The 26,736-nt window shown below is 36.8% G+C and overlaps 1 protein-coding gene across 2 annotated transcripts in view; it reads left to right on the top strand.

Moving 5' to 3' along the window:
* FAF1 (Fas associated factor 1) overlaps positions 1-26,736 on the top strand; it is a 148,065-nt gene that overhangs the window by 86,633 nt on the left and 34,696 nt on the right. For both annotated transcript variants that reach the window (XM_058808121.1, XM_058808120.1), the window contains exons 9-13: positions 13,250-13,345; positions 13,960-14,086; positions 14,950-15,013; positions 15,966-16,047; positions 23,605-23,759. In XM_058808121.1, the coding sequence (XP_058664104.1) occupies positions 13,250-13,345; positions 13,960-14,086; positions 14,950-15,013; positions 15,966-16,047; positions 23,605-23,759 (524 nt within the window). The remainder of the gene's footprint in view (positions 1-13,249; positions 13,346-13,959; positions 14,087-14,949; positions 15,014-15,965; positions 16,048-23,604; positions 23,760-26,736) is intronic.

Here is a 26,736-nt window from a genome sequence, read left to right as displayed (position 1 = left end):
ACAAATATTACATTTTAAAACACTGTGGTGGTTGAATTTGGGTATTTCTTTTTCACCCAATGCTGTAAAATACTTCATTTGCAGCAGCCTTCTGATTCCTTTACAGTGACTTAATGGTTCAGTTCAAAGCAATCCTCATCACCATTGTCAAATGTAGGGCATTGAGTAGGAAATCAGATTCTTCCATAAAGCAGAGCTGTGTACGACTTAAGTCCTTAGGAGTAACTTGAAGTTTTCTATTTTATATAGCAGAGATATTGCTTTCCACTGGAAAAAGCTGTGATGGTTTTTCTTGATGTTATCCAGTATTTTTTTTCTCTCCCCAAAGGCTGCTGAAACCCTAAAACTTTCTTGTCATTAAAAAAATGTGCAGCAGGGATGCACTTTATGGATCTGAGCTGGTCACCTCTGTATGATATTGTGACACTGAAGAGATTCCTTGGATGTGCTTTCTCTGCCTTTTGGCATTTTCAAACCGAGTCTGGATTTCTCAAGTCCTCTTTAGATATTTCAGGTGACAGGAAGGCACAGAAAGATGAACATGTTATTTCCAGCTAACACTGAGATCTGAGAAACCATTTCCCACTTGTTATGACTGTTTTCTTGGTGCTTGCTGAGAGATACTCCCTCTCTAGATATAAAGATATAAATGCAGACTATAACCTGTTTCTGATAGAGAACTAAGTCATATGTTATCTAAATTCTTTCATAAACTCCAAATTTTTTCTGTGGAGCAAGGTTCAGTTTTTTATGAGTTCTTTGACTTTTCAATTGTCTTTTTTACTGTTAATAAAATTCTAGTATTTGATAATGCATATATTTATGGAGTGGAGTAAAATTTTTTGTCCAAGGAATAGACTGACAGTTCAAATTTTGCATCTGTTTAATTTTTGATGCCTCATTATGTTGTGAGTTTCTTGTTTTTTCATCTCATTACTTCTCATGAGGAGTAACTTTTCTTAAAGTTTTACTCTCCTGTGCAATTTGCAAAGCGTTTGCATTGATTCCTTGTGCATTCTGACGTGTGACCTATCAGTTGCAAGTGCTGCTTCCCTCCTAAGCTGCAAAAGGTAACTGTGTTGCTAAATACCTGTTGCATTTAATGTCGAGAATGTCCATTTAAATGAGTTTGCAAACTGCATTATGATCTTTTACAATAAGGACTCATAAAGTCGAATTCATTGCTGGTATAAGATGAGCACCATCAAATAAAATTGCTTTGGTTTCTGCCAAAAGTCCACTCCATTGCAGTGCAACATATTGTAATCAACCTGAGTTTTTAGGAAAAGTTGATAGCAAATTTTGAGGTTACTATTAGCAATTAATTGGTTCAATGCTAAGTTCTTCTGTCACTGTAATTTTAAAGCATAAGGAACAGCAGTGATGCTATAGACATAATTATTTGTCATCTTTTACTGCTTTCTTCTTTTGCAAGCCATTGACAAATCTGCTTGATCTGCTGAGATGTTTTTAGCTGTTCTTGCTTTTAAACTCACAAACATGAAAGTTATTTTATTAAAAATGTCATGTTCATAGAACTTGCTAAAGGGAGTAGAGTTTAAAATTAGTAAACAAGGACTGACTGAGACTGATACTTTATATTTGCTGCTTCCAATTTCTGTCCTTCTATTGACAGAACCTGAAAATCAAAATGTGATAGAAATGACCACATGCACAGAGAAATATCTGCAGGGTAGATCAGGGCAGTGCAGACCCCTGAAGCACACATGGTGCTGGGAGAGTGAATTGTATCCACAGCACCACTCCACCTCTCCATCTACAAGCACACAAACTGCATTGGGGCTTTTGTGTCCCGGCAGAGGCAGCAGCAGGAGCTACAGTTCTTCCTTGAGTTTACACCAAACCAGTGGTAATCTTCATGGACAGGGTTTTACAGGGTCTACTTTCTTTGAAGAACCCACCTATGGACAGCTGCTGGCCCTCACAAGCCCTGGACATCACCAGGAGCTGAAGTAGCTTCCTGTCTCCTGCACCTGGGTATTGTTTACTCTCTTTACTTCTCCTCTGCCCTTGATGCTGAGCTGGGCTTGTTTGCAAACCAATTACATGGTTTGTCATGTAGTAATAGCACCTTCTGTGCATTGGGCTGTACCCAGATTTCATAGGAGAGTGCTTTTGCTGTTGGTTTTAGAGATTCCACTCCTGAGATAACTCCTACTCAAGAAGCTGCTTTGAAAATATGTTAAAAATTGCCTTTGCTGACCAATTACACCCAGCTGTGGTTTGATCCACAAATGTATTTTGGTAAGAAGATGTAATTCTCTGGGAGATCCTTTTGTGCCTTCATCAAGCCCTGGATTGTCACAGAAGTGTCTCTCAAAGAAGTTGTGTTTCAAGGAGCAGCTTTGCAGCCCATTCTTGCTGGAGCAGGCAGAGTTCCTCTTCAGACTACTCACAAGGGGCATGGCTTGGCACAAAGCCAGAGGTGCTGAGATTCTTGGAATATTCCATGGAGAAACATAGAGAGATGCCTCAGATTGAGTTAACTGGAGTGCTCTTATTTAGGTGCTTTAACTCATTTTACAGAAACCAAAATACTCATTTCAGTGCCAAGTTGTTATAGAAGGACTACATTTGCTTCATGCCCTGCTGAGAGATGCTGGCAGGAGCTGTTATCAAAGACTCCTTTTCCCCTTAGTCATTTAATAGTAGCAGCTTCTCTTTTATTCTGTGTTCTCTGAGAGCAGAATAGGAAGTGATAATCTCCTTGGAATACAGCAGACACCTGTTTGATAAGTGGTAATTGCATTATTCCTGGAGGATTATCACAGTGGTGCTTGTTTCTTTGTAATGAAGCTCCACTCTTACAAGCAGAGCAGGACTTCACTAGAAGATACACATTCCAGGTAAGAGAAACAGAAAATAGGAAACAATCAGCCTTTTTAGAAGCTCATTTTTAGAAGTCAGTAGCACTGTGTTTTCAAGAGCTAACATTGCAAAAATCCAATTCCTCAGAAAATGATATCCACGAAGAAAAGGCAGCATAAAAATCCCATCAGTGTTTGAAGCATTTATTTGGAAGCAGCTCTGCTAGCACAACTGCTTGAACTGTGCCAAGGAATTATATAGTGCTGGAAACAAATCCAGGCACTTCTCTGCCATCCAAAGCATTGTACAATGTTGTGAAGTAAATGGCATCCCACCATAGACCAGAAACGTGCCAAGTATTTGGCTGATACTCTTTGTGAATGCAAAGCAGTTCCCAAGGTGTGTCTGTAAATATCTGTGGGCAATATGTGATGTGGATGGATTGTTGTTGGTTTATACTGTTCATTATTTTATTTGTTCCCGAGCTTAAAAACCTGTTAGTGGTTTTGTGTCTCTTCTGAATAGTGAAAAATAAGTAGTTAGAGATCAGACTGAGTAAAAACAATTATGACATTGTCTATATTGTATGGCAATTACATAAAGAAAATACCAGAAATTTAACAGGCTCTGTTGGAACATAAAAGCAAGCAAATGGAACAGGACAATTTTGAGGAAAGGAAATACAGCAAGACAGGTTAAAACTCTTTAGAGTGTTTTTGCATTTATGAGTCTGAATCCATGTTAAGTGCAGCTGAATTTTTCATGTTAGAGTATCAAAAGTGAGAGTACACAGTACCGCAAAACACTATAACCAGACTTCAGAGCATGTGGTCATCCACAGAGAACTGATGGATGAGTGGACACTGGCCCTTTCCCATGTTTTCCGGGCCTAGAGGGATTCTTGTCCTTTTTTTAATTGACCTATTTTTTCTTTACCTTGATCCTTCTCTCGATGGATGCTTTGACTCCTGGTATTTGTTGTCACCCAAAGACAGTGTCTCTTTAGCTTAGGAAAGGTTGGGAATCCCAGTTTATCTGTGAATAACACTCTGTTAGTTGCAATTTATCTTGGTTTAGTTAGAGAATTGTTTTTTTCAGTTCCAGAGCCCTTCAGGAATGTACAGTGAGTTATGACCTGTTCCCAGGCATGTGTGTTTTATAGATCAGTTCACACAGGTGTACTGATTAATAAACTCACTGGACCAATTTACATGCCTAAGTTTTAACCACTGAGTAATTAGCGAAAGCATTGCTGAGGAACTGGAAATTTGGGAAATGTGTCATTATTTGCATATCAGTATAAAGCAATTACTAAATTAAAGAGTGCACGTTGTGACAAACATGAAGCTCCTTTACTGTTGCTTTGTCAGTGCACATTAACATCAACTTGATGTGAAAGCCTGGCTTTCTCTGCATGAACTAAAAATCCTAAGGCAGAAGTACACAATGAATCACCCAGAGTTTGGAGGCTAGCACGCTGAATTGCCTTGGGGTTCAGACTGAGGAAAGAAAAAACTCATGTAAAAGACCATTGAGAAAACGTATCAGTGGAAAGTAATTAACTCAAGATCCACAATTAGCCTCATGGTCTATACTTAACTATGTTCCAGGTCTTTCAGCGTTTATTTAATTCTGTTACCCTGTGTTTCAAATAGCTGCAAATGGCTTGGCAGATTTTTCATCCTTTTTAATATTTACAGTTTTTGTCTAACAAGAAGAATGAGCTCTGTAAGTGATCATGGGGATGTATTTCAGTCTCTCAAGTATATTTCTTTTTTAGCAGAATCCGTTGTACGAGGAAATATTATTTTCTTTGTGCTTCCTTTAAATATATTTGTGGTTTGAAGCAACATAAAGTACTACAGTAGCTGTCCTTCTGCTTTAATTCCTAATTTGCCTAACTAGGCTCAGTCAAATGAGAAATAATCGAAACCAGGGATAATTTTCATTCAGCCAGCAAACGACAGGGGTAGATGCACAGTAACACGGCTGGTGATTAACAGGGCCCGTAGCAGAAATTGGCATGTGTGTTCACCAGCACACCAGGGTTGGGTGTTCCCAGAGCACCAGGCACCACTTTTTCTCAAGCTCACAAGAATCCCATTGTGTTTTGTGGAGCTGCCTTTAGGGTGGTTGTTGCTGCAGTGCCAGCATCCCTCCCCTGGTGTCTGAGGGACACGAGTGGCCTCCTCACTGTGCCTTGGAGCTCCTCCAGCCTCCCACACCATCCTCACGATGATTCCAGAGCTGCCTCACCATACTTCTGCCTTCAGCACATGTAAAGATCTGCCAGGATTGTGGCAAAACAAGACACATATGCAGCAGCCTTTGGGAATTTTGGAAAATTAACACAGCAGTCTCTTAATCCTAATCTAAAGAATTTATCAAATTTTAAAACATGAGTAATAGTTCAGGCACTTTTTTTTCTCTTCAGTTCAGAGCTCTTTAAACTTTTGGTGTTTTAACTCTATAGCATTCCTTTGTGATTTTAAGCTTCATTTTAGTTCAGAGATCTACCATGGGAACACGACCGAAATCCTTGGAATGAATTTCCTCCGACCTGTGTTGACAGGTTTAAATTACGTACTCTGACACTGTTCTTGTGGCTGGATTAGAAACTTTTTTCCGAGTTAAACCTGTGATAAGTAATTGTCACAGTGCTCTGGCACAATGCTAATGTGAAGTGACGTGTCCAAACTGGCCTCAGTAACATGAAGAACCCCAACAGGTGTGAGGGGTGGATCTTCCCATGGGCCCTGCGGAACTTCTAACAGGGGAAAAATAGTAGAAAAAGTGAAATGAACCTTGACTAAAGCTGTCAGCAGTAATTATCTCAACAACACTTTGTGAGGAGTTAAAATAAGCATTACTGATTTATAACCTGAACACACTCCACACTAGAGATGGTTTTTTTCATCCAGTTAGTGTTTAAAATGAAACGTTGAATACCTGTCAAGATTTTTTTTCTTTTTATTGGAGAGCCATAATGAAAATGAAGTTATTTTCCAGAGGAAGTTAATTTCAAGGGCTGTCAAATTTTTTTAACTCTTCTGTTCATTTTCATATTTGTGCAATAGTTTAATAAAATAAACAAACCTCAAGCATACTTGACTGTTTTTCCCAGCTAATGCTATTTGATGTCAAAAGACAAAGTGGCTAATGTGGAATTACATCCACTTTTTATTGTTATTCAAGGAGGGTAAGGGCTTACGTGGCAGTAGATGAGCTTTGGGTGTTTGATTTCTTTTTTCTAATATTATGTACTGAACTTGGATAACAATGTCTAGTTGAGCAGTACAGACTGAAGAGAGCCCTTCAGCTCTGGGTAGTAAATCTTCCTGAGTCAATTAATTGCATAGTACAAAAAAGCCCTTGTTTCAGTCAACTAAAAGAATGTATTTAATAATTTTCTTTTTGAATTGCAATATACCTTCATTTTTCATTGGGATACTTGCTCTTTGTTGGTGTGATAACACTTGTTTTATGTATAATATGTGTTTTAGTGTGGATAGAAGTCGTTTTACAGTCTGTTACTATTAGAAAAATACTTGCTAACTTTTGAGAAAAAACAGGCCAAAGGTAAACTTTAGTTCACAGAAAATCTTGAATCTCTTGGAGCTTTAAACATAACTTTTAAACATGAGCATGCAGGAATTCTTAAATCATGTATCACTTTGCCTTTGTGAGATTATACATTGAAAAGAAGATAGGTTATTTATTGAATATAAACAGTGACAGGTGATGGGTTTGGAAGAGTTGACCAGTGACAGTTTGAGCATAACAGGCTGCCCATGCACTGTTAATGATGCTTGCTTAAACACCAGGAGCTGCAGCCATGGCAAGAACAAGCTCATGTGAAAACTCTCTCATGTCATAGTGTCATTTTTCTTGAAATGATGAGACCTGGAGTATCCTCAGAAATGGCACGAGTTGCTTGTGAGTCCACCACCTCCTTCTTGCATGGATTGGTTTCTCTGTTTGGATCTCCAGCCAGGAAAGAGTGTGGAGCCATCTGATAATCTCTGGAGAACTGCAGAAGATTGCCAGAGTTCCCATACTCTTATTTTCCCTGCTTCAATAGTCACATGAAAGGGCTGTGCAAAATACCCTTAGAAACTACAATTTTATTCAACTGTTTCTTTAATGAAAAACTTCCTACTCTTATATTTCAAGTGCAAAAACAAAACTTCACTCACTTGCTCTACTTCTCACCCCTGCCTTGTACACTTGGATTTTTTCTATTATTGCTATATCCTGTGCACCATACAAATATTCCTTGCTTTTCCTAGCTTCCTCAATCTTGGAAAAGATAGGTTCCAAAAGGAGAATGGAAATGTGAGTGAGCCTCAGCTGTGGAGCAGCCTGACCAATCTAGTTCCAATGGTAAACAGCAAGAAGAAAAACTTATTTTTTAGGTGTTCCAAATAGATTGGTTTATCATTAGTTTTGTCTTATTACCTTACCTGCTGTCAGTGCACTTAAGAAATGAAAGCATTTGATCCCTAAAATACCTTGTATCCAAATCCTTCTAGTAGTACCATGTGCATAGAATGTTTGATAGAAAAACAAGAACAGAAATGTTCCTTCTAGAGTTTTTCTTTTTTATCAAAGTTTTTGTTTCTTCTCAAACTTCTTATAATTGAATTCAAAATGCAACCTTTTTCCCTGTATCTTCAAGAAAATCCCTCCATCCATCCATCTGATAAATTGGCATTTATCATACTCAGAAAATTAGTTTGTGCTATAATAAAAGGTCACATAACAGAATAGTAAATTTAATAAGAAAATTGAAATGCTTGATAGTACTCCTTGCTCAGACCTCTATCCTTATCCCTTCACTTGCCTGATGAGGAGGAAGAACCATCATGGTAATTAATCCAATGAGGAAAAGGATCAAATTGTGGGAGTGACATTCTCACAGAGGAGACACCTGCCAGTCATTGAGTATTTTGCTATGTGCACCTCTCTGAAGTTATTTATAATAATTGAGTGTTATGAAATGTACTTGGTCATGTTTATTTCTCTATTCTTAAGCCATGTAGCAGTGAGTAAACTAGTAATGGAAGAGGTAAACAACTCACATTTTGGGCACATTGAAAGGGCTGTCACATGAGTATTTGAACCAGGATTAGTAGGTAACACTGCATTTGTTTTTGATTGAGATTTTTTGGTGTGATATATGTGTATTACAAACCCCTATGTGTGTAGTGCAGCCTGCTAAGCAACCTTTAGAAAGAGCCCTTTTTATGGGAGATTTATGGGGGAGAGTCAAGTATCGGAAAACACGCTTTTTATTTTGTACACCAGAATCTTGTTTGCTTACTTTATCTCTGAGTATTAAAAGCAGAAAATGGATTTTTTTTTTCCTTTTCCTCAATAGAAAATCATGCTGTGAGAGTTCCCTGTTTAATTTCCTATTGAAGCAGATTGTATACAGCCAAACATGACTCTGTAGTAGAAGTTTAGCTACTTGAATAATTGGACCGATTCATATCAGTGATGTTATACAGAAATTACATTTTTAGGATCTTTTTATATTAAAAATCCAGAAGGTTTGTCCACTGCAAGGTTTTGGTTTTGGCTTGCCATTGTCAGGTATTGCCTGTTGCTTCACTTGCTGTGTGTGTGCAAGTGAAATCTGGCATCATTTATAGAATCTTCTCCTTTATGTATGGATCAAGTAGTCTCTGAATTTCTGTCTGATGCTTTGTGAGATTTACAGTTTGACCTTTGAATTTCTGAGAACAAATTATCAAGAATCTCTACTTTATGCCAAAAAGATGGTATTAGAAAATATTTTGTCATGGAAAAATACCTCTCCAGTGAGTTGGAAAGAATTTGTCGTTTGAGTAGTTTGAAAATGTGACTGAAACAGTTTCTTCTTTTCAGTAGTCTTTTTAACAGCCAAAAGCTGTTTTCTTTAAAATTTACAAGTACTGAGTATTATAGCTGAAGGCTCCATACAATAACTTGCCCTGATTAACAGGTGTCTGTATGTTCAGATAGATGGATTAATGTCCATTAAAGCAAATCAGAGTGTCCACACACTCCAAACCCTCAAAACCCTCATTGCTCTTGTAATAATCAAAAGCTGAACAAAAAGCACAAAATAAACAAATATTCCTACCTGCCTTGAACATTATACTTGCTTGTTCTGAGTAGTTCTTGTTTACAAAAAGCTTTATCCCTTTGCAGAGATGGGATCCCTTGATGGAAAGTATCCTGTGAACAGCACAAGCTCTCAATAATTGAGGATGAGGAAGAATGTCCTGTTCTGTACAGATTATTGCCTTAAGCTGGACACTTTGGGTGTCCCAGCTATATTCTGTAAGGCATTAGAAAGCTCTTACAGCTTCCTTCACTTTGCTCATTAGGTATGGCTGCCATTCAAATCTCTTTTGAGATGCTGTTTTTCTCCATCAGTGTGTGGCTGAACATGAGGAAGGCCAATTTGTCATATCCAATTACTCCTTTCCTGATGCAGTCCACTGAGCTTATAATTTTTGTATCAGCATTTCTCAGAGGAGTGAGTTCTGCAGCTGGAGTTCTCTGCTGGTATTGTTCCTTCATGTTCCTTCTACTGTTTATCTTTCTCACACCTTCAGCATCTTGATTAAATGTCTCTGGACTGGTGCAAGAGACTGGGTTTGTTTCTTCATTTGTAATTTCAGACGTCTGCAAGAGTGGGAATTAAGTTGTGCCAACAAACTCTTTCTAGAAGATACAAGGTTCTGAGATTATGGACTTGTAATTTTTCATATTATTCTGAGCATGAGGTGACAGCACTCTGGAATTACATGCTCTCAATAATATCTTTCTCTCCTTCAGGTATATTTGTATCATGAAATATTTGGGGGAAAAATAGTGGGTTTAGACTGTTCTGAATTCTATTTATAGAAGCTTCTACATAAAACTAATATAGCATGAAGAATAATTTATTGTTTAAAGCATCTGGTCTCACTCCAGATTTGGCAAATATTTCTGGGTTAATCTGGAAGGTTGACAAAGAATCCTGCATGTTTGGATCAGAAAAAATGTTGCTTAAATTTATCCCTCAATTGCTAATGCTGGCAATTGAAAAACAAATCATCTCACACTGAGCATTTACAAATAGTATTAGTGTCTTAGAGCTGGAAAGCACAAGTGAGCACCAGACTATTTCTTTCCTCTCTAAACTGTAAGATTTTGTAGTGATCTTTCTCTTAGTAGTTAATATTTATTTCAGGTAACCTTTCATGCACTTTTAGTCCAGATTGTACCCTTACCTTTTTGAATACCAGAGCTATTGAATCCATGTAATATCTCTGCTGTTTCCTAAAAGGAGACTCTCCTGAAATGTCTGATATCTTGAATTTTATTTTCCTTCTCCTTAAAAGCTATAGGAAGCCAAATAGGAGATTAAATAAATACAAGCAATGTCTACACAGTGTTGGACAAAAGATCTGGCTCTGGAGTTACTTTTTGCAAGCAATTTTCCTTATTTCTGATTTTGTTTCACTTTCTACCTCATGTACCTTCCCGTTCTGAGACAGTTTGATTTGCACAAGCATAATTTCCCTGCCTAAAAAAAGAGTAATTTTTTTTTCCTGCTTTTGTGTTATTTCTTTTATAACCTACACCTACCTTGTTGTTCATGCAGTCCTGCAAATGCGTTTTCAGTGTCTTTTCTTGTGCATGTGGAAGCCATCCCATTCAAGCTCTGGTACCCAAATAGGGGTGACTTTCATGCAAAAAAAGAAAAATTCAGAAAAGTGACTGACTTTGGAGGTTTCTTTCACATCCACATGGGCTCATAAGCTAGAGAATATGGGTAATCAGGTAGTCTGGCTACAAACCCGCTTTTGGGGTTGGTTCAGTTATGGGTTGGTATAAATATTTTGTCCATTCCCATGGGAAGGTGGCTGAAACAATGATAATTTATTGCAATGATAATTTTCTGCATCTCTGTTTTTGAGGGGGAAGGTGCAGTATTCAGAAAGAAAAACCTCTTCTAGGGCAGTGTGAGCTCTACAGTTCTTGCCACTAAGACATTTCAGTGGTGCTCCCATCAGTACCTTGCATTTACAGTGCTAGGAAAGGGTTTGTTGGGCTGCCTGGGAGGTGATGATGAGGTTTTATGATTTCCAAAATAAAGCTTGAACTTTTGTGGTGCAAGAGTCTTTCTTTGCAAGAGAACTCACTATCTGTGAATGAAGATAACTTTATTCTAGAAGAATGTTGATGCCTGGTGTTTATTTTGGAATGAAGGCAGAACTGCTATTTCTTTTGCAAAAAACACCCCAACTTTTCAGAAAGGGGGGAAAAAAAAGGCAAGGGGAAGGGTGATTTCTCACACCAATGTGCACAAACCCCCAATATTCCAGCAACTGTGTGGAGAGTGGGATGAAACAGGCTCTGATGTGGAACCCCTTCTGCTGTTAGCTGGTGTTTGAGAGACGCTTTGACACTATAATATAGGGTTGCAAATTGGAATTGCAACACCCTGCAATTGGGCCAAGTGATGAAGCAGCACAATAACTGCCTGCTTGATCTTACCACTCTCTCTTTAATGTGCATGTAAAAGATACTGGGAGCCTTTCCAGGCATCTGTCAGGGGATTTGATGCTGTGAGAGAGGGAGCTGTGGTCTGTGTGTGGTTCATGTGGGTGTTTGTGTGTTTTACCAGCATTTCATATGGTGTGATAACTACAGGGCAAAGTTTCAGGTTTTATAACAGTTGGGTTTTGTTTATTATTAAAAGCTTATAAAAATAATTGAAATGGTGGATTATGGCAGAGAATGCAGTTCTTATGCTCTTGTCGCAGGAGTTTCATAGGTAATTGGTCTAGAGCTGGGTGTCGTCTTTAATATTTCATTTACTCCAGAGAATTAAAACTCACTTCCTTTGAGGCGATTGCTGGGCTTTTTACACAGCTAAACTTGTGTTTAACCTTGCTGTGAGAATGTGACAGTAGGCTAGTTCAGACAGGTTAACATTCATTTGGTAACCAGCCTGCTTAATCAGCCTGCTTCAACCTGCAGCAAATTAAATCTCTGTGAGTTCTAGCAGGCAAGTGAGAAAGTCGCTCTGAATTATGTATAAAAAATAAATGGGGTATTTTCAGTGCTCATGGCAGTAAATGAAATTTAAGGCTTATGATTTATTCTTGGATTTTTGTTGAGAATGATTGAAATGTATTTTACCCTAATGTTTTTACAGTCCAATTAGGAGAGTGCTGTATTTCTGAAATGTATAATGTAAATATTTTGTTCTGTGCCCTGCAAAAATACTAACAAGTTTTACAGGATCTAGCTGTTTTTCTGTCCTCTCTGTGTTTCATCTGAAGAAACCCTTACAAAATATGTTTTAAACATACAGTCAGGACTACCCTTCTCCACATCACTGAAAAAATTGCATAGCATTAAATACTTTGTCACTGGCAAAAACAATTGATTATCTTTATTTGGGAGTTACTTGCATTGTAAAATCACTCCAAATAGGTGCTTCTTAAATTGCTATTTGTGGTCATCAAGCTTGCTTCTCCTGGACTGCTGTGCTCTCCAGAAGAGGCAGGAGGCTGGGCAGAGCCTTTAAATGCAGAGATGGCACAGTTGCTTCTGGTCACAGAGTGGGCAGTTCTCATTTTTAGGCATTATAATGAGTGTGTTTTTAAATGCAATATAGGACCAGATTTTCAAATATTATTGCTGTGTGTTTGCAAGCATCACAATAATTTTGTCTTTCAAATGACTGTGGAATTTTTCTAAAAATTGAGATTTAGGCATACAGCAAAGGGCAGAAGTGCCGTTTCTGTTGGCACTGGCTACTGACCATCCATCCTGTGGACTGTGCTGACTGCAGTGTCAGCAGTTTGGGTTGTGTGGCTTTGTTCATATGAGGAACATGGTGTGCACCCTTGACATTTAAAATCACCAAAAAGGAGAAGAAATATCTTTTTTAAGTTGCCAATGTGATTGTGTCTATTGCAATCTCTGCTAATAAACAGATCTTTCAAAATACAAATTTTTTTCAAGACAATTTAACCGATTTTAATTATGTGTATCAGTACTTAGCATCTTTAACAGTTGCTTCTTGATTAGCAAAAATAAAAATCTATATTTGCATCATCAATGCATAGAACTGTAAAAGTTGCAATGTATAGTAACATTTCAAACTTCAATACTGGTTCAGGAGAAAGGGAAACAACTCAAGGCCCTTTGGAGTTTGCAGTTCCATGGATAATTTGTGCATACACCTCAGTAAAACTCAATTGATGTTTCCTTAAATATTTTAATTAGGAATAATTTTAGTTTTTTCAGCTTCTTAATATATGTTTAAATAATGCAGTCTTTAATTTGAACCTCTAAACAACCTTAATCCCTCCCCCCAACCTTTAATTGAGACTGTGGCTTTAATGAAGAACCATTGCTTGCTTTGTAGATGACTTTAGCCGTGTCAGGACTGACTTTTCCTTGCCATCGACTCACAGTTGGGAGAAGATCCTCACCTGTACAAACAAGGGAGCAGTCAGAGGAGGTAAGGACATCATCCCTGTGCTCCCAGTCTGCTCTAGGAGCAGGCAGAGACACCTCAGGGTGCAGTGGTCACCATCCCTCCTGTTGTGCTGTGTCTTACAACAATCCATTAACAGTTCCTGCAATTGTGACAAAGTCAGGAACTGGGCAAAGGAGTCATTGAAGAAAAGGAGGAAAAAGAAAACAAACAAATCCCAGCAAAGCATCTGACTGGGGGAGATGACCTTAGCTCCTTGCACTAAAATTTTTATTTTTCTCCTTTGTATGGGTATTCCAAATACCAATGTAAAAGCCACCATTGTGTGCCTTTTTGCCCTCTTTCTTATGCAGCTTTCTTATACCAGCTCTGGTACCATTAGGTGGAAAAACAGCATTAACTTTGGATAAAATTTGCTCAGCTATGTGTATGCAGAGATTCTTTAATTATGCATTTTGTCACATAATATTTCTGTCAACCAGACTTCTGTTAAAAATTACCTTTGATAATGCTGTATAAAATAGTAAATTAAACTGCAGTATATTATGTGTATTTGTCACTGTGTGTGTATTTTGTATTTCACTGAAAATGTCTGAAATAGAAGCTTACAGTGGAACTTGGGTTTTGTTTTTATACAGCAATGCACTGATGTTCATATGGTTAGTGATAGTGATGGAGATGACTTTGAAGATGCCACTGAGTTTGGAGTTGATGATGGGGAAATGTTTGGAGTAGCTTCATCTGCCTTGAGGAAATCGCCAATGAGTAAGAGTTACAATTGACTGGGGGTTGTACAGCAGAGGTGAAGGCAGAGAGGTGGGAGGGGGCTGCAGAATTAAAAACTGGAAAGCATCTTTTGGTTAGAATTGTTTGAATGTCATGTCTGATGGATGTACCAAAGGAAAATACTGCACACATAACTGGCAACTATAAAAGCACTTTTCCATGGAGGGGAATTTTTAACCTTGCAACTGAAGAATAATAATTCAACTTAAAATTGATGAGTAACAAATAAAGTCAGAGAAATTGTGATCTCTATCCAAATGCACCTGTACATAACTAGATTTCCACTTTCCTGTTTTGAAAATTCTATATTTCATTTTTGATTCATGCTTTACTCATTATGCTGATCAAGTTTCTCAATGATTATTTGTCCTTGAATTATGAAAAGGATTGAGCAGGAGCAGTCAGTTACCTCCTACATGCAATTCCTGCATACTCTTTATTTACTTTAGGCTTGCATTAGTGTTACTTCATTAGAAGTTTTTTGACAGCAAATATATGTAACAACATGGAAAACTTTCTAACATTTCAATAGGAAGGTTGGAGCCTTTCAAGCCTTAAAGTAAGTCCAGTGTGCTAATGCTGAGCAAGTGAAATATCACCTTACACTGGACCTGAGGATTTTACTGTTTGGAAAACCTGAATATATTCATGAGACCCTCTAGGAATTTCTTGTCTTTTGAAAGGTTCATAGTCAATAGTCTTCCATGATGTTTATATGGTTCCTTGGTAACACTTCAGTAAGCTGGGAACATGAAATACCTGTGAAGTGAATGTGTTTGCATATTACAATCTGTTTCCATAGAGTTGCATTTCTTTTTTTTTTTTTTTCCCAATTTTTTAAGTGCCAGAAAATGCTGAAAATGAAGGAGATGCCTTATTACAATTTACAGCAGAGTTTTCTTCAAGGTAAGCTTAGACTGTTAACTGTGCAATTCTTATTACAAACTCAGTTGAAGTTAGTAAATAATGAAAATAAGAATAAACCAAGTCTACGTGTTTTCTTATGAGATTATAGCATATTTAGAAATCCTAATCTAATTTATTTAAATTCTAATTCTGCTGCTAGAACTAGTTCTGAAATAAAATTATTTCTCAGCCCAAGCTGGAGTGGTTGATTTTTGTCCTATTTATTTTGCCACTATGTTGTACCATTACTTAATTATGTAAAGGACCAGAAGGATGAGAAAGATTGGTTATATTTGATAATTTTATTATGATATGCAGGAACAGAAAAGCTGAAACTGATTAGTATTGAAAAATAAATACATAGTTGCTGTAAGAGTTTTCACAATAGCAAAATGGTTGGGTAAATATTGACTGTTAAAAAACAGAGATATTCTGGATTTTTAAAAAACTTTATACTACCAAATGATGCATTGTTAAACAGTTGCTTGTTTCATTGAATTGGTAGAAGCTGCAACGTAATGGAAAGTTTATGTATTTTCTGTTTTCACTCCAGTGATGAAATATTCCTTTATGTGTATGAGATGCCTTAATCTGTAATGGAAGAATACCCTTCAACTAACCTTTAAGAATATAATAGAGAGAGAAAATAATTTGAAAATTGTGTAGAAATTTTACAGAAAATTGTGTAGAACTTAATGTATCTACATGTGTAAGAGAATGTTTTTATGATAAATTTGGTAAGGTAGTAGTTCATTACTTTGAGTTTTTCAAGATCAGAAAACAAATGGGTCCTAAATATTTTCTTTCTGTCCTTTAGAAGTGTAATATTCATCTTTCTAAAGATTTAGCCAATGCATTGCATTTACAGAATTTATGAAAAGGTAGAATATTGAAATTACTTGATTTTGTCCTTTTTTATTAATTGGAAATTTTATCTCTTTATCTCTAATAGATATGGTGACTGCCATCCTGTTTATTTTATTGGATCATTAGAGGCTGCTTTCCAAGAAGCCTTCTATGGGAAAGCAAGAGATGTAAGTGTGTATTAAAACTACTTTATTTAAAATAGTGGGGGACTGGAAATCACCTTAAGGGTTTCATCTTGATTTTTGAAAAGCTGAGCTACATTTTGGAGTTGTTTTGCTTTTATTATTTGACAAGAGTTGCACTCATTCAGTTGACTGACTAAAAGACTTACCTTGGTGGTTGCTGAAATTGCAGTGAATAACTGATGCTTTCTAATCATTCAGGCTGTATTTTTACTGAAGCTCTTTAGTTGTCAAAGCTACTCTTTTTCTTTTCCCCTCCTCCCTTTTCTTCCTGAAATAATGGTGTCCTAGCACCAGATAACCCTGCCTGTGAGTCTTGTGGTTGACAAGTTCACTGTTGCATGTTGGTAGCTCCTTTGAAGAATGGCTAATGAAATTGTAAATTTAAATTTGGAAGCTCTCTCAAATACAGTGTGCTTTTTTCCCCCCTTTGTAGAGCCTTTATCTGCCAAGTAAGTTCCAGTACTAAGGTTTGGTTGTTTAGTTTTTCTGTATATCCAACCAGGCATCTCAAGTTTCTGTTATTCCATGCACAGTTTTAAAATCAGTATTTTAATAAAATTCGAATGGAGACAGTTTATTTAAGTTTTGGTGGCTTGATTCACCATGGAGAAACCCAAAACCCTGCATAATTAAGCACAGATAAAGCTGAAACACAAACAAGAAAATCATGCTGTTTAAATTTACTTTTTGTTTTCTTGATAGATGTTTAATTTTAAAATGAAGAAAGTAGTTATTCATATTGGAAGGACTTTCTGTATTATGTTAGGGGCTGTTCTGATAAATGTGAGAATTATAAATCTACACTATATAGCTGAAGTTGACACATACTTAACACTCTAAGTTTAGTGAATATTTTCATGTCTTTGCACAGAGAAAAAATCCTATGAATGGAACAAGGAAAGGGTGTGAGTTGGGAAGTTCATTTAGTGTCATGTCATCAGAAATGGTTGACAGTGTATCAGTGTAATAGTGGACAAAACTCATAAAGAACTTTCATTAACAGTTTTCTACCTATAAATCTGATATTAATGCAGTGCAGTTACTTAGTTTTTTATTGCTCAAAATATTTCTTGTGCTACTTACATACTACTTTTGAAATTCGTGTTGCCTTACATTTTTAATATTTTGTGACTTATTCAGGCCAGGTCATCATCGCAATAAAACCATTGTGTATATTGTGTATAAAACATTGTTTGTGTATATATATATATGTATATATATATATGTATATTAAGAGAATATTCATTTTTGTTTGTGTTGTTTGGATTGTTGAGGTTTTTTTTTCTGAATATTGCCTTATTTTGAAAGCTCTCCCTCCCACCTTTGGAATGGCATCATTTTGATTGTAACATTCTGATTTTAGGCAAAGATATGAGAATGTGGAAATACCATTTATTTTCACTGCTTTTCCCTGTTACAAAGTAATTTTTTCTGGAATTCAGAATTGAGGAAAGGGACACATTATTTCATATTTCTATAATTTAATTTCCTTAAATAATTTTAAAAATATATTTCAGTGTAAAAAAAAAGCTTTGGAGAAATTGCAACCTGTGTGTCTTGTCTTCTAATTTATACTATGGAGGGCACTTAATTTTACCAGGGCAACAGATGAGCTGCAGGCACCAGCATTCTTCACATGAAGTGAGATATTGAGTTCCAAGGGTAAATAAAAACAAGATTGAAGGTTTAAATCCTCTACTAGGCTTTTTGAACTTATATACTCATTAAATGTTTATTGGAGTGTTGGGATTACGAAGGATTTGGGCAGCTTCATCAACTGGTATATACTTAATCACTAAGTAAAACACTACATTTGATAGAGTGTTTCTCACGATGCCACACTCAATCCATCTTAATGAAAACCGCTTCAAACTGATTTAATTTGAGAGCACTTGGCAGCTTGAGTGCTCAGAGATCTTGGCCTTTTCTTGACAAATTCTCAACTCTGTCCAGAGCAGAAGGTGCACTCTGCAGTTCATGTCTAGTGAGACAGCCATCAGCTGTGTTTTAAATCTGTATTTTGGATACTTTTGACCTCAAAAAAAAAAAAAAAAAGCCCAATGTGTATAAACATGAAGCTTTTTTCCAGGCATATTTTAATTTGGGTTGTTTGAAGAAAATTAACTTATGTCAGAATGTGTGTTTTGAATGCAGAATATGAGTTCAATTTTTTAAATGAAAATAGATGTTTCCTGTTAAATCTGTCTTAATTCATTTTTATTTAACAAAATGTTCTTGAAAAAGAAATACCTTTTAAAAAAGTTGAGGTGTTTATCTGCTGTGTTTGAGTCGTTAGCCAGTGAAAATTCATATACACGATGGGTGTCTTTTAACCTTTGGAGCAACTGCTGCCACAACAACTCCAGTTTTTGACAGGAGAGGTGGAATGAGGTCAAATGTGGCTCTGCTTTAAAACCTGTATAACTTATTGCCACAAAAATACAATACCCAAGATATAGAGCCTTGCTTTTAACAGCCAGTGTCCTTGGCCATGAAATTCCCAACTGCCTCCAGCAGCCTGATAGTTAAGGGTGTTGTGTTTTCATTTCTTATTGCATATATGACAAGAAAATATTTTCAGTATTTCCTTTAATGGGGTCAGGAAGAGAAAGAGACAGAGGTTTATTAAATCAACAATTAAGCTGTTTTTTGTGAAAGTCTTCCTCTGTTTATTGGAAAGAAGAGTTCCCCTTTCACTAAGTTTCTGAAGAATGGGCTTGCTCTTGCTACAGAGCTACACTGCCATAGGAGTTGCTACACCTGATGCCATGGAAAAAATCTTATAATAGACATTTCTAACAAGGTGTTTGGGGAAGGTGTCTTTGTGTCTGAAAGCAGTTTGTGGGTGTCCTGTGTTCTGAGACATCAGAGGGTCAGTCCTAACTTATGGCAGTATTGTTATTAATACTAGATTTTAATTGCTATATTGAAGCTTACTGAGTTATATATGAGAGTAATACTAAAGTATTTTCTTTTATTAGAGGTTGTTTGTCTTTCGTTTTTATAGGTGGTTGCTACTCTTTTATTGAGAGAAAGAATAAAGACATTGCCTTTGCCTTTTCAGGAGCTCTTATCTTTATATACCTCTGTCAGCTCACCTCCTGCTCCTCTCTCAACCTTTCTGTCCACTGACTTTTAATAAATATGTGAAACATCTCTCTTAGCACAGATTGGTATTGTCACCTCAATATATATTCCTGCATTCTGAAAATGACCGTGTTTTTCTTCTCCTTGAATTCTGTCTTTTAGGTTCAATTTAGAGGCAGCACCATCCCTCTCACATATGGGTTCTTTATTTCCTGAATACCCAGAGCAAAATATGCTCCTTCCATGATTTGGTGTGTTCAAATAAAAGCTATTTTTTTCCCTCTTCCTTGGTGGTAGCAGAATATTCCTTCATACAGGACTTTCTGTAGCATCATTTTTACCTGTATGACTCAGAAAAATGTCCCTTATTATTTCAGCTAAGTAAGTTTATACTGAAATTATTACAGATTACAGCTGGAGGAATTACCACTTTACAGATTCTGATTAAACACAAATAACCTGACCACTAATGTACATGGTCTGATTGAAACTGGAGGACAGGTATAGAAGTATAATTCTAGCTTTTCAGGAAGAGTGAAGCAGCTGCACTGTGGTAAATATCTGAACATAAACTCCTGTTTAGTCCCATGTTAGTCACCATTTTCTTTCCAGCCTTTTCTGATGTGTGTCAGCATTCTGTCCTTTAATTTGTAAATTATTTCTGAATTTGTGGGTAACCATGTTTAGAAATTGCTACTTCAACACCAGTTTAGTAGCTTCACTGTTTGCCTACACATCTTTCATTTTCCATACCTAAAAGTAGCTAAATCTTTTATATCTGGAGGGTTGCTCCTGGGTATGGGTATCTCCTCAGCATCTTCTGTATTTGATACTAAATAATGGAAGTTTTTTTGAACTTTACTGCCTCACTCTACATTTCCTCTTCTTTCAAATCTTGTGATGATAGATCTTACCTGAGTTTGGTGTTAATTACTGGACACTATTTGCATTATGTAAGGTACCACTACAGGTGCAATTGATTGAAATGGAGACACAACAGTATAATAGGATCAAATAGTTGGGAGATGAAAGTAGACTAAAGCAGGCTCTAACACACCTTTACCTGGGAGTGGGTAGCTGTTTGAACACCTTACCATGGCTCCTGGGGGTTCTTCATCACTGATGAAATTTTGAGATAGGTGTTTTACTGAAAGGTAAAATTACAGGAAGATTAAACTAGGAGCTAGTTTGGGGATGTCTTATGCCATGTTTAATACAAAATATGGGATCAGAAGTTTACAGGGATCACCTCACTCTTACTTTAGGAACCTGGGGGTAAAGTTTTTTTCAGGTGTCTTCTACAAGGCTAGGTAAAGTATCCATGGCTGATCCCATGAGCTCCAAGATCACCTTGGACAGGTGGATCAGATTGTGCACTTCAAAGATTTAAAGAAGTGTAAATAAATGCATCCCATTGTTTATTTGAATTAATTCTCACTGCATAAAACCTGGAGGAAAAAATTAAGATTTTGGTTTCTTAGCCTGCCAGTTTGACAGAACACTCAAGCCTCTAGCAGCTGTTACATCATGAACTTTTCTGTCTCAGTCATTACTTGAACTTGTAAACCTGAGATTCAGAAATAACCATTCAGGTTTGTGGTCTTGCTGACCCTTATGATTGCATTCCTATTCTCATTCAAGTTCATATTCTTTTGAGTTATCTGAGTTATTCACAGTATTAGGAACTGGCTGAGAAGCTTAGAAATCCCATTACCCATTGATGCCAATTTAGTCACCTCAAGATCTACGGGTTTTTTGGCCTCAGTGACAACTTTTCTTCTAATTCTGTACAAAGTGTGTTAACTTCTCTTTAATGCCTGGTCTTCAGCATGCACATACTCTGAAAAATGCATCCCTTGGTGGCTTAAGTTCCTCAAGTCCTAAGGCCTTTGGAAGTCCTTCAGGTATTCAGTGCTTAAAACCTTTCTGGTATCCTATACCTTCATAGGGACTAGTAAAAGTTTTTCCCTGTTGTTTTTTTTTTCCCTTGTTTAAAACTTCATGCTAATTACATAACCTCCATGTCATATTTTTGAAAAACCCAACATAGAACAGTCTAGTGCTCCATCAGTAGGCTTCTTTTGTGTAATTTGAGACTGTTCAACAGTTTTGTAAGGCTGTTTTAATCGTTCAAAATTGACTTCAAAGTATCCAGTATTGTCATAATAGAATCCTAGAGTTTACTCTGACTTTTCAAAGGCTTGACATAAACACAACCAAAACTTGCTTATAAATATGTGCTACCATGGGTTAGTAAAATAAACAAACATGAAAACAAACCAACACAACAGCAGCAACAACAACAAACTTCAAGCTGTGACCCTTTTGCAATCATGCATTTTTCCACGGAAAAAATGTCCCCAGCGTTCACAAATATTTTTCAAAATAATATTTTAGCCCTTCAGTTCCTCCTGCTATCTCTTTGTATTTATGATAGCAGTATGCCTGTGCCCACCCTTAACATTTTGGATGTGGTATGAGATACATGTACAGTCTTTTATATGTGATGGAGTTTAGTCTTTGCATGGTGAGATTTGTTGATGCAACAAAAATTACATTCCCTTGGGAAGTAACTCAGTGTAAACTTCCATTGTGTTCATGCCTGTTCTGTTTACTGAAATTTGTCCCTAAATCTTTAAGCCTAAAACTGTACATATTTTGAAACATTCTGTTGTACGGAATCTCATATTTAACAGTTTCATGGGGTTGTTTCTTTGGAAGTAAAAGTGTTTCTCAAGAGCCCTTTTTTCTGTCCGCTCCCAGTGAAAAGAGGAGAGCAAAGCCATCCGCTTACCACAAAGCAGTGCCACCACAAAGGAAAGATTAAGGGTTTAGAGAGAGGTCAATGTGGGTTTTTCTCTAACTAAACACTTTCCTAAAGTTTCCTTGTGGAAAAAATAATGAAGTCATCTCAGAGTTTTTAAAGAATTTTTATTTCTTTTTCACCGTCTGCATTCGCTTGTCTTCTCAGCATGGATGTTTAATCTTTCTAGGCTTTGTGAATTGGTCCAAATGAATAAGTGGTGAGCTGTCTCTCTAGGAGCTAGAGGCTTATTCTAAGGCCCTAATCACTGAGTAAACACATCTTTGCCCTCCCTCTCTTACAACTGCTATATAATAGTCGAGATTCTAGCACAGTAACCTGGATATTGCAGGGATCGACGCTTTGAAATGCAGAACGGCTGATCCTCAAAAACAGACAGTGCCTGATCTTCCCCTGCCTCTTTCTTCTTTTTAAATTAAATATCACCACAAAAATGCTGTTTTATTGCATGATATTGTGCATCAGTGCCCTGGATTTTCAAGTTTAGTTTCAGTCAACATTGTTGGCTGCACTTATATGGATCTCTGCATGTTAGGCTTATTAGTGGCCCTTCCTGGCACATGCGTACGTGGTTCTGAAGAACATTTAAATTAAATTAGACAAACAGTAATGCAAATTACTAATCCCTTTCCCAAAGTCGAATGTTCAAATGTTCCTTTTATAAACAGTCATTAAATTTTATCCAAATCCAGTATATGAGGCGAGAGCCCTACAGGGGCTTTCTGCAAAGACGGCTTATCTGGAAATTGCATCCCATGTCTTGCTATATCAATACACATCAATATCTAGGGTTCACTGTTACTTCTGATGAAGAGATTTGAAATTACTTTAAATAAAAGTCTGAAAATAGCACCGTATCTTCTCAGCAAATATGTTCAAGTACTATTTTAAAATAATTTATATGGGTATGGGGGAATGGAAAGCTGTAATTTTCTGAATTATATTTATGATTCATAGAATGCCAGTTGCAGAATCACAGTCCTTAGCTAGCTCATAGTCTCCCTGTATATTTGCAGCCTGCTTTCTATATTTACATGCACACAGACTTGTTTTCCAAAAGGTGGAAATTTTCATGGGGACGCAGCTGCTGGCAGCGAAGCTCAAGTTTTACTTGATAGGGTTCCAGAAGAACAGCACAGAATATTTTGTTTCCAGAGACCATAGACACCATCTCAACATGTAGTGCCTCTTTTTTTGGCTACAGAGGTGGTGATAGCAGTGCACTATCATTTTTTTCATATGTTTTTTGTGGCAGATGCTGTCCAGTCAAGAGACATGTTTCTTGTTCATTGAAATGTTATTTTTATTGGGCAACAAGCCAAAAAAGTTCACTCATTTCTTAGGTCTGTTAATAAGGTTTTTGTTTTACATTCGTTGTTCTTTTCATGTCCTAAGCACATAATATATTGTATTTTAGTACTCAGAATATTAGGAAGATTTTGAGAATATTTAAAAATTGCAGGGATGGACCATTTGACTTGAAATCTGCTGATTATTTCTTGTGTTGAGATACTTGTCACCCTTGATAAATCCCATTGTGAGTACAAAAACACAAATCTGCAGCAGCAACTTTAAATTGTAAATTGCCTCAGTAACTTTTCACTCATCTCTTGTCACATTTTTTCCAGAGAAAGCTTCTTGCTATCTACCTCCACCATGATGACAGTGTACTAACCAACGTCTTCTGCTCACAAATGCTTTGTGCTGAATCCATTGTCTCCTACCTGAGTCAGAACTTCATAACCTGGGCATGGGACATGACAAAAGAAGCAAACAGAGCAAGGTGAGACTCTTTGGACTCTGAGTGGAGCAGCTTTTCTCAGGAAGGCCCTTATCTCTGGCTATCAAATCTTGTGGTGCTTTATATCTATTTGACCTAAAATTCATGCTCGTTCTCAGCTGATCAATGGAGCTGGCTGACATTCACTGAGAATTGGGCTGGCCTTGTATTCATCACAAAGTGACTTCTTATTCCTCTGCCGGAAAAAGTAATTGAAGGAATTGTTTCTTTTCTTTTTTCAGTTTATTTTCAAACATGATTCTATATTCAAACATGTGCCTTCACAGTTATGCACTGCAGTGCCATGATATTACATGGCATTAATTGTGTGTATGTTGGTGTAACTACATGAGAGCTGTCTGGGGTAATAACTGTTGTTGTTAATGAAAATCTTATTTAAACAATAACATTTGTGTGATAATTTAGTATTAAGAACACATTATGCAAAATGTTAAACACTTGCAATTCCTATGAACTTTTTTGAACTACAGTTTTCTTACAGAACATTCTTTTGGGAATGTTCAGATATTTTGGTTTTAATATAATAAAACCTATTTTATGTCTTAGACCGTAATTTTGCTGATGAGTAAAGAAATTGAAACTGTATATTCCACCTCCTTCTACAACTTTTGTAGATTGCTAACAAAATTTCTTAGTGTTACACTAAGGCCTTTCTCTTCTTTAGTTACTTATCAGTTGATCATGATCTACTGAAAGTAATGCTATTATTATTATTGTAACATTTAGAAATCAGACCTGTTTGGTTCTCTGACTGGACCTTATTTCATTGCTTTATTTACCTAGAAGATGACTGATCATGTCTTGCCAGGGTAACATCCTAAGTATATTATTATAATTAGAGTTATTCTAATTTTTGACTGAAAGATGCAATAGTCATTTGGTCTGGAATAAGATTGCCACTTCTTTACAAAATTCAAATGATTATTGAGCAAGGAAAATGATACATTTATGTTTCTTTCTCTTGTGGATTACTAGAATACAGCATTTATGCATTTCTAGTCTTCACTAGGTAAATTATAGTTAATATTTCTTTACTGAGGTGACCTTGGAGAATGGAATAGTCTCTTTTTCTAATGTGCTTTTTAAATGACACTTGGTGTTTCTAAGGAATTCCTCACTTGACCTTCTGCATTTTGTCATTGGAGGGATCAGCAGCAATGTTTCTAGTTCGAGTTATTCTAGAGAAGTGTAAAAGGTTATGGATAAAAGCAGTTGCAAAAACAGATTAAAAGTTTCTGAAAAAGAAAAAAAGTAATAGAGGAAAAAGAAACATCTAGGTTCTTTCATAGGACCAAATACATAGACTGCAAAGTTGCTTAAGTCTTTTGGTATTGCCATTCATGGGCAGTAAGGAGCCTCCTCCTTTTCTTTTATCCCACAAGTTGGTGTAGAAGGAAACACTATTTCTAAACCATCTGTAGTGGCTAAGTTCAGTTGACTACCTGCTGTTCTATTGTCTGCTCTTCTATTTAATTCTCTAGTTTCTTTTATTTTACAATGACAAAAAATTGCAGTGTAGTTTCTTTTGAAAAACTGTGTTTGAGGGGTTTTTTATGACTAACGATCAACAGCCATGTAATTGCTTTGTTGTGTTTTACTAAAGAAATCTATTAAGTAGCACAACTTTGATACACTAGTAATAAGAGTTTGCAGGTTACACAGACACCTGTGGTGACCAAAGCGACAGAAGCTGCTTGTTAGAAAGAGCCTGTACAGCTGTGTCCTATTAACTCCTTATGACACTTCTTAAAACACAAAATAAAGGGCTTGTTTAAGGCTTTATAGCTGCTCTCAATGAACTTAGTCCCTGATTGTGCTGGACGATAGGGTTTTTAAGCCTTCATTTTTTTTGCTTTCTGTTAACAACAACAAAGAAACTGTCATATTAACAGTGAGGTCAAAAAATAGTAAGGGGTAAACAAGGCATGCTGGCTTGAATTAGAATAATTTCTCGGTTGTGTTTAGTGTCACATCCTGCTCCTTAGACTGTGATTTCTTCAGAGGGGGCATGATGCTTCCTTCTCCCTTCGGAAAGTGCCAATGCACTGTGGGCATTCCCATAAATAAATACTCATTCCCTGTGTTCAATCACTACCCTTCAGTGACGCAGTGACAGTGATGTTGGAGCCCATTCTGTTCTCTAGCCCTATGAGCACAGTTAAATGCAGCTTTTTAGTTGAATGCTGAGAAGACCACAGCAACAACAGGAGGAACTGGGTTTTGCCTGCTGGTGTAGCCCAAGAGCAGCTAATTTGTACTCCTCCAATTGCATTGTAAAAATGCTGGAAAAGCCAGGGTGGGACAGCAGAGGAATCAGGCCCACTTGATTTACAGCAGTCAACAGGGACAGCTCAATATCAGTAGTAAAGACATGGTTTCAGTACTTCGGAATGGCATGAGTAAATTCAAACAGCTATAAAGACTTTCCTTTTATAAGCCAAAAAATCTTCTGAATGTTTTGATCCACAGATGTAATTCTATTTCAAAATTAGTCCTAATAGTTTCAAATTTTCTCATTAATGAAATGAGGGTCCATCCTGAACACTGTAGAACAAAACCAGCTCCAAATTTGTGTCATTTTCCCTAACTTTTAATTTTCCCACACTTTTTAGTGTCAGTTTGTCAGCTGACACTGACACAAGAATGTGCTTCAAACCTGCATTACAGTACAATAGCCCATTTCTTCTGGAATCTCTCAATCTCCAATCTCCATTCCAATAGATTGAAGAGAGTCTGTTGGTAGGAGTAAAATGCTGTAGGAGTAAAATGCTGTGAGAGAGCTGGGTACCTGCCAGCATCAGTGCAAGAGCATAAGCATTACAACTGTGGGAGTCAGATGCTAAATATTTCTTTCTGCAGCCATGCAGGACTGTTACTTTGTCAAAATGAAGTAGAAGTCTAGTTAATAAAGTTGAGAGGAAGAAGTTTTTTTTTTGGCTTCCATGGGCTTTAATTGCCT

The sequence above is a fragment of the Ammospiza caudacuta genome, chromosome 7 (assembly GCF_027887145.1).
Source record: "Ammospiza caudacuta isolate bAmmCau1 chromosome 7, bAmmCau1.pri, whole genome shotgun sequence".
Classification (NCBI taxonomy): Eukaryota; Metazoa; Chordata; class Aves; order Passeriformes; family Passerellidae; genus Ammospiza; species Ammospiza caudacuta.
This window is presented reverse-complemented; position numbering and strand designations above follow the sequence as displayed.